The 14,390-nt window shown below is 42.1% G+C and overlaps 1 protein-coding gene across 1 annotated transcript in view; it reads right to left on the reverse strand.

The window, feature by feature from the left end:
* Window positions 1-14,390, reverse strand: part of ryr1b (ryanodine receptor 1b (skeletal)) — a 230,498-nt gene that overhangs the window by 138,012 nt on the left and 78,096 nt on the right. The window contains 8 exon segments of the mRNA XM_061877905.1: window positions 2,646-2,872; window positions 4,683-4,769; window positions 4,831-4,993; window positions 5,055-5,215; window positions 5,284-5,419; window positions 5,480-5,826; window positions 9,548-9,756; window positions 14,135-14,309. Coding sequence (XP_061733889.1) covers window positions 2,646-2,872; window positions 4,683-4,769; window positions 4,831-4,993; window positions 5,055-5,215; window positions 5,284-5,419; window positions 5,480-5,826; window positions 9,548-9,756; window positions 14,135-14,309 — 1,505 coding nt within the window.

The following is a 14,390-nucleotide window of genomic DNA, read 5'->3' on the forward strand; positions in this document are numbered from 1 at the left end:
CTTTCTTTCTTTGCAGCCTGGATTTGATGCCAGATTATGCTGATGTGTTCGAGGCGTCCGGAGAACCCTGGGATTCCTGCTTTTCGGACTGAGGTATCCACAAATCTGTTCTTGTCCAGGTCATCCTCTGGGCAACAACGCTGAAGAAAATCTTACCCTCGACATTGAGGAGGCAGATGGGGCGGAACTGGCTGATATCCGTAGATGTATTCTCCTTCTGAATAAAGACTCCTCCGGCCCTACGCCATGCTTGGGTATGATTCCCTTTTCCCAAGCTACCCTTATTAGCCGCCACAGGAAGCGAAGTACATCAGGGGCACTCTTGTAGAGTCGATACAGAACTCCATTTGGCCCTGGGGCTGATGATGCTCTTGCCCGCTTTACTGCTTTCTCCACTTCACTCCATTTTGTGGGGCTAATGTCCATCTGGTGTTGTGGTTGTTCAATTGGTGGGATGTCAGATGGAATAGCTGTCTGCACATTCTTATCTTCCACAAACATTTCTTCCGGATGTTTCTCCAGCTCCTGCTAAGAGGTTTTTAGGTTTTCCCCCTTTTCTTTAGTGAAAAGTGATTTCACAAATTTAAAGGGGTCCTTGAAAAAACTTGATCTTGCACGTTCTTTTTCCGCTGTTTTTGCAGGTTTTCTGCTCGTCTCAGGGCTGTTAACCGGCTTTTGATGGTTCCCTGGAGATTGTTAATGCCTTCTTTCTCACTGTCGGAACCATTCCTCCACTTCTTCTTAAGTTGTCTTCTCTTCCGAATCAGGCATTCTATCTCCCGCTGCCGTCTGGACTTGCATTGTGGTGCTGCTACCTTTGCCGCTTTGACTCTTGCTCCATATCGTCCCGCCCCATAGTTGTAGATGATGTCTCCCACCTTGTCAAGCTTTCTTTCGAATGTGTCCTTTAGTCCATGTAGGATGCTGATTAGGTCTGAGTTTATGATTGCTCATGCTTTCTTTTCGGAGGCTCCGGGCCATTTCACCCGAGGTTTTCTCCCGCTGATCTTCTTTTCCACTGCAGGCTTCCTTGGCTGGATGGGCTCTCCACCTTCCTGTGCATAGGTAAATGTGCCTGAGTTTCGTTCCTCAGGGCGGCTGATGTCCTGCAATCTTTGGTGAGACTCCCGTTGCTGGACTTCATTCGAGTGATTTGATTGACTTCTCAAGAAGTACTTATCAATGCGAGATCCCTGTTTTCCTTCTCTCATGCAACCTTTCTTTTCTTGATGTATTTTCAAGCCCCGTGAAAATGTTATTTTTTTCCAACCACAAGAACAGACCTGGAGCCTTTTCTCCAATGTTGATGATATTGCTGTGCCTGGTTCTTGTTCAGTACTAGTCTTCCTCGTAGTCATTTCCGTTCTTGGGTCTAAAACCATGGTATTCGTCAATGAGTCATCTTCCGCCCCCGCTCTCACAGACTCTAGGGGTGTTCTCTCTTTAGTTGTGTTTGTAGCAATTGGTGGGTGTGTCCAAAATACTTATTGGATCCTGCCGACATGGGTAGCTAGCCCATGCCTGCCCCGGTGGGGTCTATTTCCTCCTGTCAGCTGTCTTTCCAGCAGTCACATGGTCTTTCCTTTGTTGTCAGCCACGCTATTCACGGCAGTCACTGGATGACTCCAGGGTGAATGTTTCCAAATACACAGGACAAGAAGTTAAAATCCAAAGAGCCACCTCCTACCTCCCGTGTTGAAGATTTAAAGACACTGACTTATTATCTTTGTTGCTGCAGGCTGAGCAGACGCATTATTAGGGTTTTCAAGTGGGCTTCTACTCTCATGGACGTTTGGCTGACTGGGCACACGACGCCTCAAGTAGGTTCAGTGGTGCATTCTGGCGTCCCAGAAGCACCCCCCTCTGCATCTGACCAGCCTCAGCATGACTATTGATTTATTTTGGTGACCAGTTGGGGTCTTTCCTCCTGAGCCAGAGCCATTGGCTGCTCCGCTCTGCCACCAGCGATGTTTCCTTAATGGCCTGACGTAGAGCTTGACTGACAACTCCCAGGTCCCTCATCAGCCTTATTGTTGATGTTGCCACAAAGCCCCGACATCCAACTTCTACGGGGCAGACTCGTGTTTTCCAGCCTCGCCGTTCAGCCTCTGCAGCGAGCTCTGCATACTGGAGCTTTTTCCGCTCAAAAGCTTCCTCCACCGCATCCTCCCAAGGGACAGTGAGTTCAACGAAGTACACGATGTGCTGAGAATTGGACCACAGGACTAGGTCAGGCCGCAAGTTGGTAATTGCTATCTCTGGTGGAACAATGAGTTTTTTATACACGTCCACCAGCATCTGCCAGTCCCGGGCTGCCTCCAGCTGTCCCAACCTGGGCCTTGATGGTGTCTTCCGTTGCCTTCGTTCCCCCTCTCGAACAAAGGCAACTGGCATAATTTAACAATTTATACATACATTATAGTGGTTTAAAAGTGTGCATTTTACTAGAATAACGACTTTGTCGAAGCGAGCACCAATTATTCATGTTTATATTGTTTCTTATGGGAAGCTCCGCTTCACAAAAACTTTTGGATTCACGCAACATGCTCAAGAAAAAGTTAAATTCATAAAGAGAGGTTCCAATGTAGTCCTGAATTATCTGTAAATCTTAATCCAATCTCTTGTTGAGATTGTTTTCCTCCCACCTGTTCTCTTCTGGGATGTGCAGCGCCATCATGATGAGTGGTTCGGTGCACTCCACCATCCAGCCCAGCTTCTCGCTCACCTTGCCCACCTCGGGGTTGAGGAAGTGATTGGGCATGCGACTCCAGATAACCGGGGTCAGCATCTGGACGTCAAGCCTGGGGGGGCACTGGGGCACCGCGTTGTTACGCTCGCTGCGGAACATGGCCGCTGAGATGGGCATGATGTTCTGAGGACAGATGGGAGAAGGTTTGGACTCTTTTGGAGAGAAATAAGGGTGTCCCCATGCAACAACATTTTCACCTCCAATACGATACCGATATTGGCCTTTTGAATATTGTGGCCGATAGTGATATTGATTTTCACTTTCACAAATTCCTCAGTAAATTCACCAAAACGTCACTGAAGTTATTGGGTCTGTATCCCTGATTGGAGAGCTAGCTTGCGCAGCTAATGGCTCTGTCACGCCAAATTTCTTCCCCCCTACAAAAACCTTCCCCCCGGAAGAAACTACTTGAAGGACCCCAATGAGGGTGGAAGGACCATAAAGCAGCCCACACAGCTGCCTGTTTTAAAAGCATTATAATTGGCTGATTGTCATAGGTGAAAAATAACGATGAGGAAAAAATATTAGCATTTTAGCATGCTAACCTTTCAAGCTATTTTTGTTTCGCTAATTTTGCAGCTGTAACCCTTAACGGTGAGGAAAAAATATTAGCATTCCAGCATGCTAACCTTTCAAGCTATTTTTGCTTTGCTAATTTTGCAGCTGTAACCCTTAAGAGTCATATAACTTGGTATTGTCACGCCCTCATTGGGGTCCTTCAGGCATTGGAGGGGCTGTCACGCCAAATTTCTTCCGGGGGGAAGGTTTTTGTAGGGGGGAAGAAATTTGGCGTGACAGCTCCATGACGTTGACTTCTGTTTTGTTTGATCAGCCGTTTTACTGCCGTGTTACAGACACCGTTTGGAAACAATTAAGGTATGGAAATAAACATTTAAGTGTAAATAACTCATTTCACAACATATATATCTGCGACTTATAGTCCGTTGCAGCTTACATATGGAAAAAAAACATTTTGACGATCACTTCTGTTTTGTTTCATCAGCCGTTCTACTGCCGTGGGACAGAAACCGTTTGGAAACAATTAAGGTATGTAAATAAACATTGATATGTAAATAACTCATTTCACAACATATGTATCTGCGACTTATAGTCTGGTGCAGCTTACATATGGAAAAAAATATTTTTAAAATGTTGTGGGCTTCACGGTGGCAGAGGGGTTAGTGCGTCTGCCTCACAATACGAAGTTCCTGCAGTCCTGGGTTCAAATCCAGGCTCGGGATCTTTCTGTGTGGAGTTTGCATGTTCTCCCCGTGAATGCGTGGGTTCCCTCCGGGTACTCCGGCTTCCTCCCACTTCCAAAGACATGCACCTGGGGATAGGTTGATTGGCAACACTAAATTGGCCCTAGTGTGTGAATGTGAGTTTGAATGTTGTTTGTCTATCTGTGTTGGCCCTGCGATGAGGTGGCGACTTGTCCAGGGTGTACCCTGCCTTCCGCCCGATTGTAGCTGAGATAGGCGCCAGCACCCCCTGCGACCGCAAAAGGGAATAAGCGGTAGAAAACGGACGGACGGACGGTTGTGGGTGTGGCTGAGCTCGATAGTGTGGAAAATCATTCATTGGCAAGCCGGGGAAACCCAGTTACATATGTGCTATTGTGTTTTTAACTGTTGTGTAGCTGCTATCGTCGAGTAGCCTGTAGCATGTTGACTTTTTGTAAATTACTTGACTATTTAGTGTTTCATCCATCCATTTTCTACCGCTTATTCCCTTTTGGGGTCGCGGGGGGCGCTGGCGCCTATCTCAGCTACAATCGGGCGTTTATTGTAGGATATATAGATGCCATCTCATGAACTAGTATGACAATTAAGTTCTTTAAATCTGACATTTTACATGCCATACTTGTTTTTTGCTTCTGTCAGCCTGATATACAATATGGGATGGGGATACCCCTGGAAAGTCATCGTCCTACCTTGAGTTTCCCCAGCTCCAGCTGCACCAGGTTCTGACTACAAGGCTGGATGAAGACGGCGGGGAACAGCTTGGTGTTGGGTTCCACCTGAGACAAGAACATGTGTGTGGTTTCACTTCGCCGATGAGCACTTTTAACGTCTCCTCACCTGGTAAAAGGTGTTAATTTCCTTGCCATTGGCAGTGAATGTCATAAGACCGGTGGCCAGGTCCACCAAGCAGCCGACCACCATGTCCTCCTGGCTGAAGCGGGTCTGCTGGGTGCTGACCAGGTCCCCTCCCCACACCATGTAACAGTTACTGTGCTTCATACTGGGGACAGACATGGGGTTTTCAGGAGAGGCCGACGCTACCCAGACTGTGTGGGACAAACCTGTCGTGTATGTTTCCCTTATCGTCTCCAACGGTGACTGTAACGCTGCGCACTTTGCTGAGGTCAAAGGTGGGGTCAAACTGGTGGTAGTCGGGGGTGACCCAGCCCACCCACACGCCGGAGGGCTCCTGGCCGGCGAAGATCCGCACAGAGTAGAAGTACTGAGAGGAAGAGCGCAGGAAGAGTCAGAAGGACGTCTCCGGGCATGGACCGTGTGGTTGGTTCTCACGGTGGTGGTGTTCAGGATGATCTCGGGGTCGTCACGGTCGTCTGGGACCACGTCCTCCACCAGGCGGGGCACAGTGGGAGGGGCCGGAGGAGGGGCGAGAGGTGTCATGGCCGCCTTTTTGGCCTTGAAGAAAAATCTGAGGCAAAAAGGGGTTATTTACTCTAAAAGCCTCCATGATCAGTCCACCTAAGCTTACCCTCTTTTCTTTCCTTTCTCCGTCGCCGTGTCCTTCTCGTTCTCCACGGAGATCTCCTTCGGCACCGACGGCTCCTTCTTGTCCTCCTCCTGCTCCTTGCGGGTGGCGGACTTCTTCAGCACCTCGAATTCCGAGTCCGGCTCCACCACCACCACATCGTCCTCGGGTATGGTGAGCGCCCGAGTGAGCAGCGTGGTGCCCGCCGGGATCTTGAAGGTCTCGTGGAACTGCACGGGCATGCTGAGTCTGAGGAACATCATGTCCGTGTTGGCGTTCTGAGAGCCGAAGGTTTTGTTGGTCAGCTTGAGACAGGGTGCGCTGTCCACCGTCCCGTCCACACGGGACACCTCGAGGACACAAAACAAGAGAAATGAGTCGCTTATTTTTACATTTTGTGTGTGCCGACATGTTCACTTCCCTTTTGATATCATTATCGCAGTGTTGAGTTGCCATTGATACCGATATTGGTCCAACATGGTATCAGCAATAATCATACATAATATTGTATTATTTAGTAGTGTGGAATGTTAAATGGGTGTTCAGGTGAAAGAGAACAATGATAAGTACGAAAAACACAACCTATTTATTATTAACCGTCTAAAAATGGACTTATACTGTCCTTAAGTTGAAGTAGAGTGGTAATTTGTCCACAATAATTAACTTAAAGTTGCCATATGTAATAATGTGCCCAAAAATGGTACTGCAATCACGGTCAAACCTCTGAAGTCCACTACTCCTCTTTCCCTGACTGAGGTTGCCAGATACTCTCCCTGACTGAGGTTGCCAGATACGCAGCCAAATCAAGCTGGATGGACTGGGCTTTTCCAAGGAACTTCAAACCTCCACTGCCTCTTACCGGGGGTTGAGGTGCTGGGACCATAATAGCTGAATAGACAAGCGTTTTGTCAATAACTATTCTATAACCAACACATTATACACAGCAATGGGGCTATTTTCAGGAAGAAGTAGGTGATGCCTGCATACAATATCACAATAATCATATGGTTATTATCTGTACTATCAGAAAACAAGGACTAAAACTAACTACAACCAATGCTAGCAATGGTTTTACTGGTGAAAATAAGTACAGCGTGCTTAGCAGCCTTATGTACGCCCAAAACTAAAGAGGAGACATTTTACCAAGGTATGCCTATAGGCTACTGTTTCAAAGGTTTCAGATTGCCATATAGCTTAGTAGATGTAGTCCACAATATTCAAACACCAATGAGGAATTATTTTACCATTTGGATGTCTCCATACATTTCACATTGTCATTGTGACAGCAGTGCTAATGTTGGAACCAAGATCCGCAGCGTATCAGCATATTGAGAAGGAAATAGGCACTGACACAACCCATATCCACGTAGGTTTTATTTGTCCAAAATATATTTTGCCATGTCAGTTGGAATACACATCGACATACAGGCTAATCCGCATCTATTTTCTCTGTTAGCCATTATGTCGATGTGTCATTGACCGGGCTAGCATGCTAAGCACTACACTAGGACAGGGTCCTTCAACCCGCGGGTCTGGAGCCACATGCGGCTCTTTCATGCCACCGCCGTGCCTCCCTTTGGCTTCAAAACAAAATGTCAACAAATAATGGTTACTTAATTAATTACATTTATTTAGTTATTTTTAATCTAACGTTGTTATTTTGGAGAGTTCTGGTATCTTATCATATGATAATAAAATATTTTAATATATTGTCGATTGAAGGTACGTAGGTAGCTAAGTAGGTAGGTAGGTAGGTCTTTATTGTCATTGCACAAGTACAATGAAACTAGGTTTTCAGCAACAAACCCGTTCAAGATTAGACAAACAGTGGACAGGTGACAGAACAGGAACGCTGATGGGTTGCCGCAAGATGGGAAAAATGTAAACGCTGGGGGAGGATGACAAAAAAAATACAATCTAGACTGGGGTCCTAAGAGTGCCCAGTCTGGAGTGGGAAAAAACCTCCATAGTAAAGCACACTTATATATTACAACATACATCTCGAGACTTTCAACACAAAGGAGGGAGTGGGAGCAATGGTGGCAGGCTGCAGCTACTCTGGCGCTGCCCAGTTGTCCATCACTCCTAAGGGCTTTGCGTATGTCATAGCCTATGTGCGTCATCTCTTGCTGCCAAGCAATTGTATGGTTTTTAGCGGTCAACCCCCGGTAAGCTAGCAATAGACGGATCAAAAAAGAGAAACATTTCTGATGAAAATAGAAAATTTAATGCTTAATTGACCAATTATTTTGCTTTCATTGATGAACAGGTTTTTCTTTTCCCTTTTTTAGTCAAATGAAATATACCGCAGTTGTATGCCTTCAGTATATTGGCGTGACTTGACTTTTTTCAAATTCAGTAAGGGAAGGACCAGTGTATTTTTTTTCGAATGTTCAAAATAATTTGGTGATTTACTTATACCCAGAAATAAAATGTGAACATTTGTCAAGTGTTTGATTTAATAAATTGTATAACATAAGTCTAACGAAACCATAAGTGGTGTTATCGTAATTTTAGGAATTGAACAGAGTTTGCGGCTCTAGTTGGGTTTTATTTGAGGGGTAAATATGCTCAAAAGGCTCTTTGTATGCTGAAGGTTGCCGAACCCTGCACTAAGAACTACACACCATCACACTAAGCATTTGTTGCAGGAACATACTAGCTTTATTAGACAAGATCATAGACTGTATTGGACAATATAGTTTACATACCAAATGTCCATTTCCATTTATTACAAGTAATAAGAAAATCTAAATGCCTGACTTACCTATCATGGAGAAAATTAGCAAGTAATCTTCAATGGTCTCCATTTTTCAAAGGCATCCCCGATACAAATCCTGGTTTTGTTCCTGGATTTGTCATGAATAAGTTGAAAAATGGTAACTTTTAGATTTACTAAGGTCTGACATGTTTAGTAACTTTACCAGTGGAAGTAGCCAGACGAAGATGGTGGTTTGTTAACTGGCAACCTGGATGTGACACACCCACGGACTTTCTAATTGGTCAAACGGTGGAGGGTGTGGCATCGAAATTAAAACAATAACAATATTTCGGGGCTGTAAATCTAATTTTGAAATGAGCAGATCCCAGCTGAACTACTGTCATTAATTATAGAGGTATTGGAAAAGAACATAATTTATTAACGCCTTTTGACATTTCAGGGCTATTAAATAATGACTTGACACCCACTGGTTTCCAGCGTGCATCTGTGGTACTTGTGAGTAAAGAAGCTTACAAAGTTATTTAATATGGCTCCTTTAAAGCTCAAAACGCAGTAAGTTGAATGCACTTTGAATGCAAAGACAAACTGTCCACCTTTCTCAGTCCGTCGACGGATGGTTTTTATTTATAACACACTTCCCCCTAATTTATGTTTGTTTACGTGCACTGACTCCAGTCGCTACAGTTTAAGGTCCCAGGACATACTTAGCATGTCTTGGTAAAAAAAAGCCTTCAGATTAGCTGCTCCATGGTCGGTATGAATTGCAAAATGATCTGAGGTTACCTGAACTCATCACTTTGGGGGAATTCCAGGCTATTTTAAAAGATTGCGATAAAGTCTCCTAATAGATGCCATTTGGGGTACTTATACACGCACCATCATTTTACCATATGTTGAAGCACAGTACGTCTGACTATGGTAGTTGTAAAGCTCCGACAATCCATCAAGTGGTGCAGATTCATAGCTCAACAAAGTCGTGCTAAAACGTTTTGATATATTTTTGACATCGTGCGTAATGTTCTATATTCCCAATGAAACATCAAAGTTTTGGTGTTGCTTTCTTACGGGTACTTGTGAGCATCGTTTTTTGAACAGGTGTCAACCTGCAGTCCACACGTATCTCTTATGTGTGCCTGTCATCTACTGGTCACACTTATTAAGCACAACCAGAATCATTACATACTATACATTAGGCGCATGGGTTTATAAGGCGAACTGCTGATTTTTGAGAAAATAAAAGGATTTTAATGTGCCTTATAGTCAATCAATCTATCATAGTTTATTTATAAAGCCCTAAATCACCTAGAGCTGCACAAGCCACAACGACATCAACAAAATATGGTGGTTACCTCCAGGTGGTTGTGATCGGTGGGGACTGGTCCAAATTGGGGCAAGCTTTTACTGAACCACATGGTGATGTCTCGCTTCATGTTGATGGCGAAAGGTTCAAATCCCTCCTGAAGGCCGCAAATGGCAAAGTAGCGCAGGCTGCTGACATTCTGACCCAGATTGATCCTTCCAACCTGGGACAGGCCCAAAGAACACACTGGGATAAAACCTAGCAGGGGAAAAAAACAAATAAAATAATGCATTAACCCCTTGGAGAATCCATTGGGATTTTTAGGCGAAAATGTTTGAAAACTTCAACGTACCACGCTCATTGACTATTTGGAGTAGAGACTTCAGGCTCTTTTGAACGTTAACAAGCGTCATTTTTATCCCCACTAGTGAGAATGTGTCTAAGTGGTACTGACACGGACAAATACAAGTTTCAATACACTGAATAAAGTTTTGTTTTTTTTAATGTTAGCCTTGATGATTTTCAGAAAAATGTACCTTCAAAGTAACTGATTCGGTGGTATGGACATCAAGTCATTACTTACACTGCACTAACTCTTGGTTGGTGTTCCAAAAAGTCCTAATATTTCACTACCAAATACACAGTTATTTTATTTTAAGGCATTTGCAAAAAGCTAAAATAAAAGTTTTTTTCACATCATTATTGGGTATTGTGCGTAGAATTTTGAGGACAAAAATGTATTTATTCCACTTTGAAATAAGATTGTAAAACAAAATGTGTAAAAAGTGAAACTCTGAATACTTTTCAGATGCACTGATACATATATATATATATATATATATATATATATATATATATATATATATATATATATATATACATATATATATATATATACACATATATATATACATACACATATACATATATATATACACACATATATACATGTATATATATATATATATATATATATATATATATATACACACATACACACACAAGCACACACACGGACAGACAGACAGACACATATACATACATACATAAACACATTTATACATATATAAACACATATATACAAATACATAAACACACATATTTACATACACACATACATACACACACACACATACATACATATGTATGTATATATATAATATATATAGTATATACACACATATATTGTGCTGAAAACAATGTTTTGTTCTACTTGTGCAATGACAATAAAAACAATACCTACCATTTACATTTTATATATATATATATATATATATATATATATATATATATATATATATATATATATATATATATATATATATATAATATGTTATAATATATTCACAACAACACAACAGATGAGATGTGTTGTGGGTGCATGATTGTTTTTACATTGATGTTACATAAATGATGTCGTTCACAACAACACAACAGATGAGATGTGTTGTGGATGTATGATTGTTTGTACAAACCCCGTTTCCATATGAGTTCAGAAATTGTGTTAGATGTAAATATAAACGGAATACAATGATTTGCAAATCCTTTTCAACCCATATTCAATTGAATTCGCTACAAAAACAACATATTTGATGTTCAAACTCATACATTTTTTTGTTTTTGCAAATAATAATTAACTTAGAATTTCATGGCTACAACATGTGCCAAAGTAGTTGGGAAAGGGCATGTTCACCACTCTTTTAACAACACTCAATAAACGTTTGGGGACTGAGGAAACCAATTGTTGAAGCTTTGAAAGTGGAATTCTTTCCCATTCTTGTTTTATGTAGAGCTTCAGTCGTTCAACAGTCCGGGGTCTTCGCTGTCCTATTTTACGCTTCATAATAAACCACACATTTTCGATGGGAAACAGGTCTGGACTGCAGGCGGGCCAGGAAAGTACCCGCACTCTTTTTTTACGAAGCCACGCTGTGGTAACACATGCTGAATGTGGCTTAGCATTGTCTTGCTAAAATAAGCGGGGGTGTCCATGAAAAAGATGGCGCTTAGATGGCAGCATATGTTGTTCCAAAACCTGTATGTACCTTTCAGCATTAATGGTGCCTTCACAGATGTGTAAGTTACCCATGCCTTGGGTACTAATGCACCCTCATACCATCACAGATGCTGGCTTTTGAACTTTACGACGATAGTAGTCTGGATGGTTCGCTTCTCCTTTGTTCCGGATGACACGATGTCGAATATTTCCAAAAACAATTTAAAATGTGGACTCGTCAGACCACAGAAAACTTTTCCACTTTGCATCTGTCCATCTTAGATGATCTCGGGCCCAGAGAAGCCAGCGGCGTTTCTGGATGTTGTTGATAAATGGCTTTCGCTTTGCATAGTAGAGCTTTAACTTGCACTTACAGATGTAGCGACAATCTGTATTTAGTGACAGTGGTTTTCTGAAGTGTTCCTGAGCCCATGTGGTGATATCCTTTAGAGACTGATGTCGGTTTTTGATACAGTGCCGTCTGAGGGACCGAAGGTCACAGTCATTCAATGTTGGTTTCCGGCCATGCCGCTTACGTGGAGTGATTTCTCCACATTCTCTGAACCTTTTGATGATATTATGGACCGTAGATGTTGAAATCCCTAAATTTTTTGCAATTGCACTTTGAGAAATGTTGTTCTTAAACTGTTTGACTATTTTCTCACGCAGTTGTGGACAAAAGGGTGTACCTCGCCCTATCCTTTTTTGTGAAAGACTGAGCATTTTTTGGGAAGCTGTTTTTATACCCAATCATGGCACCCACCTGTTCCCAATTATCCTGCACACCTGTGGGATGTTCCAAATAAGTGTTTGATGAGCATTCCTCAACATTATCAGTATTTATTGCCACCTTTCCCAACTTTTTTTGTCACGTGTTGCTGGCATCAAATTCTAAAGTTAATGATTATTTGCAAAAAAAAAATGTTCATCAATTTGAACATCAAATATGTTGTCTTTGTAGCATATTCAACTGAATATGGGTTGAAAATGATTTGCAAATCATTGTATTCCGTTTATATTTACATCTAACACAATTTCCCAACTCATATGGAAACGGGGTTTGTACATTGATGTTGTATAAATGCAGTGGTGTGCAGTCAGGTTCAGCAAGGCCTTCTCTGCTGGCCTAACATAACCAGAAATCATGATCATAATTTAAGATAAAAGTATTTTTTTATTTACTTTCCCTAAATATCTTAAAGTATTCATATTCTCTTCATTTCATATTATGCTCCTTCGAGCGCTGTTGTTTTTAGTTCATAGAGTTTTTATCCAATCAGAATTCAGCTAGCTTATGTTGCCATGCTGTACCAAATCTGCCCAAGGCCTTCAGATTCAGCAATGCACGCGTCTGTGCACTGTAAGTGAACAGGGACATACAGTTGCAATAGCCAATCATTAAGGCCTTCTAGATGGCCAAAGGCAGATATATAGTGATGTTATGAGCTAGGTAAATTAAGAACTCCATGACCCAGCATGCAGAGCATGCGCTGTAGCCACGTTTAGGTAGAATGTAGACATGCCGGCAGCGGGAAGTTTTGGATGAGCACGTTGTGGAATTAAATTCAAGAACTCAGCCAACACGCCTCGTTTGCATCTTTTATGATTAGACAAGACAACACATACATTTGCAAGGCCATTTTCAAGAAGGATATTTAAAAGAGAAACTAATTCTTGTGTGACGATGTCAGCCAACCCCAGCTGTCGATGCAATGTGAGTTTGGATACTTAATTTCTTTATTTTTTTCACGTTTAAAATGTTTTTTGCAATTTTAATTTGGACAGTACCACATAAGATATGTTTTATATGCTGATGCAGGGTTATTTTATGATGGTGAGAATGCGGGTTTATTGATTTGTAAATGCGCCAGAAAATAACCTGTTTTGCACAACGCCCAGTAGTGTGTAAATCTCCAGCAATGGTCATGTGGGAACATAAATGATGGTATTTTGAGAAGTAATCATTAAAGTCGGACATCACTAAAGTCCTTGGTGGGAAACACACGGCATAAATAATGTCGTTCACAACAACACAACAGATGAGATGTGTGGTGTTTGTATGATTGTTTGTACACTGATGTTAAATCCATGATGTCGTTCATAACAACACAACAGATGAGATGTGTTGCGTGTGTATGATTGTTTGTACATTGATGTTACATAAATGACGTCATTCACAACAAGATGGGATGGTTCAGTTTTTTGGACACATTATTTTCCCCAAAAATTGTCTGTACTTCTCAAAATGACAACATTTCACTCACATTTATGTCAATTTCCCTGACATTCTGCGTCAAACAGTGGATTCCCTTGTATTGGCCAATGCTGTAGTAGTGCAATAATGCAGAAATCACATAGCCTTACTTAATTGTTTATGGTGGTAATTATTGATAATGAATACTAGCAGTCTGTCGAATAAAAAGTAGCAACCATGGAGACATCCCAAACGTCTAGTAGCTTTTTTTCACTCATCCGTTTCACCGTTACAAGCTCAGGAATATGAAAGCACGTTGCGCAGCCCATCATTCAATTTTTGAATATAATATTTTTATGAAAGTGAGAAGCCCAAATGGAGATCTAAATTAGATCAATTGTCCAGCTCTGATGTAAACAGCTCTTTTTATGACTGCTAATACTCACCTTCCCCTATTTCGATGTCTTTAAAAGCCATCTCCGAGCCAGAGTCGCTGATCAACATTTCGCCGTTGAGCGTGAACATGATGTTCATCTCCGTCAGGTCGATCATGCAACCAACGACGTCGCCCGACAGCCACTGCCGACCAAAGGGCTCATTGCCGATGTGCCATCTCTGCGCCTGAAAACCATCACAGAAGTTCAAAGGTATATATATGTTAGTTGATACATGTCATTTCAATGGTATATACGTTAGTTGATG

This window comes from Nerophis ophidion, linkage group LG18 (assembly GCF_033978795.1).
Source record: "Nerophis ophidion isolate RoL-2023_Sa linkage group LG18, RoL_Noph_v1.0, whole genome shotgun sequence".
In the NCBI taxonomy this organism is placed as follows: Eukaryota; Metazoa; Chordata; class Actinopteri; order Syngnathiformes; family Syngnathidae; genus Nerophis; species Nerophis ophidion.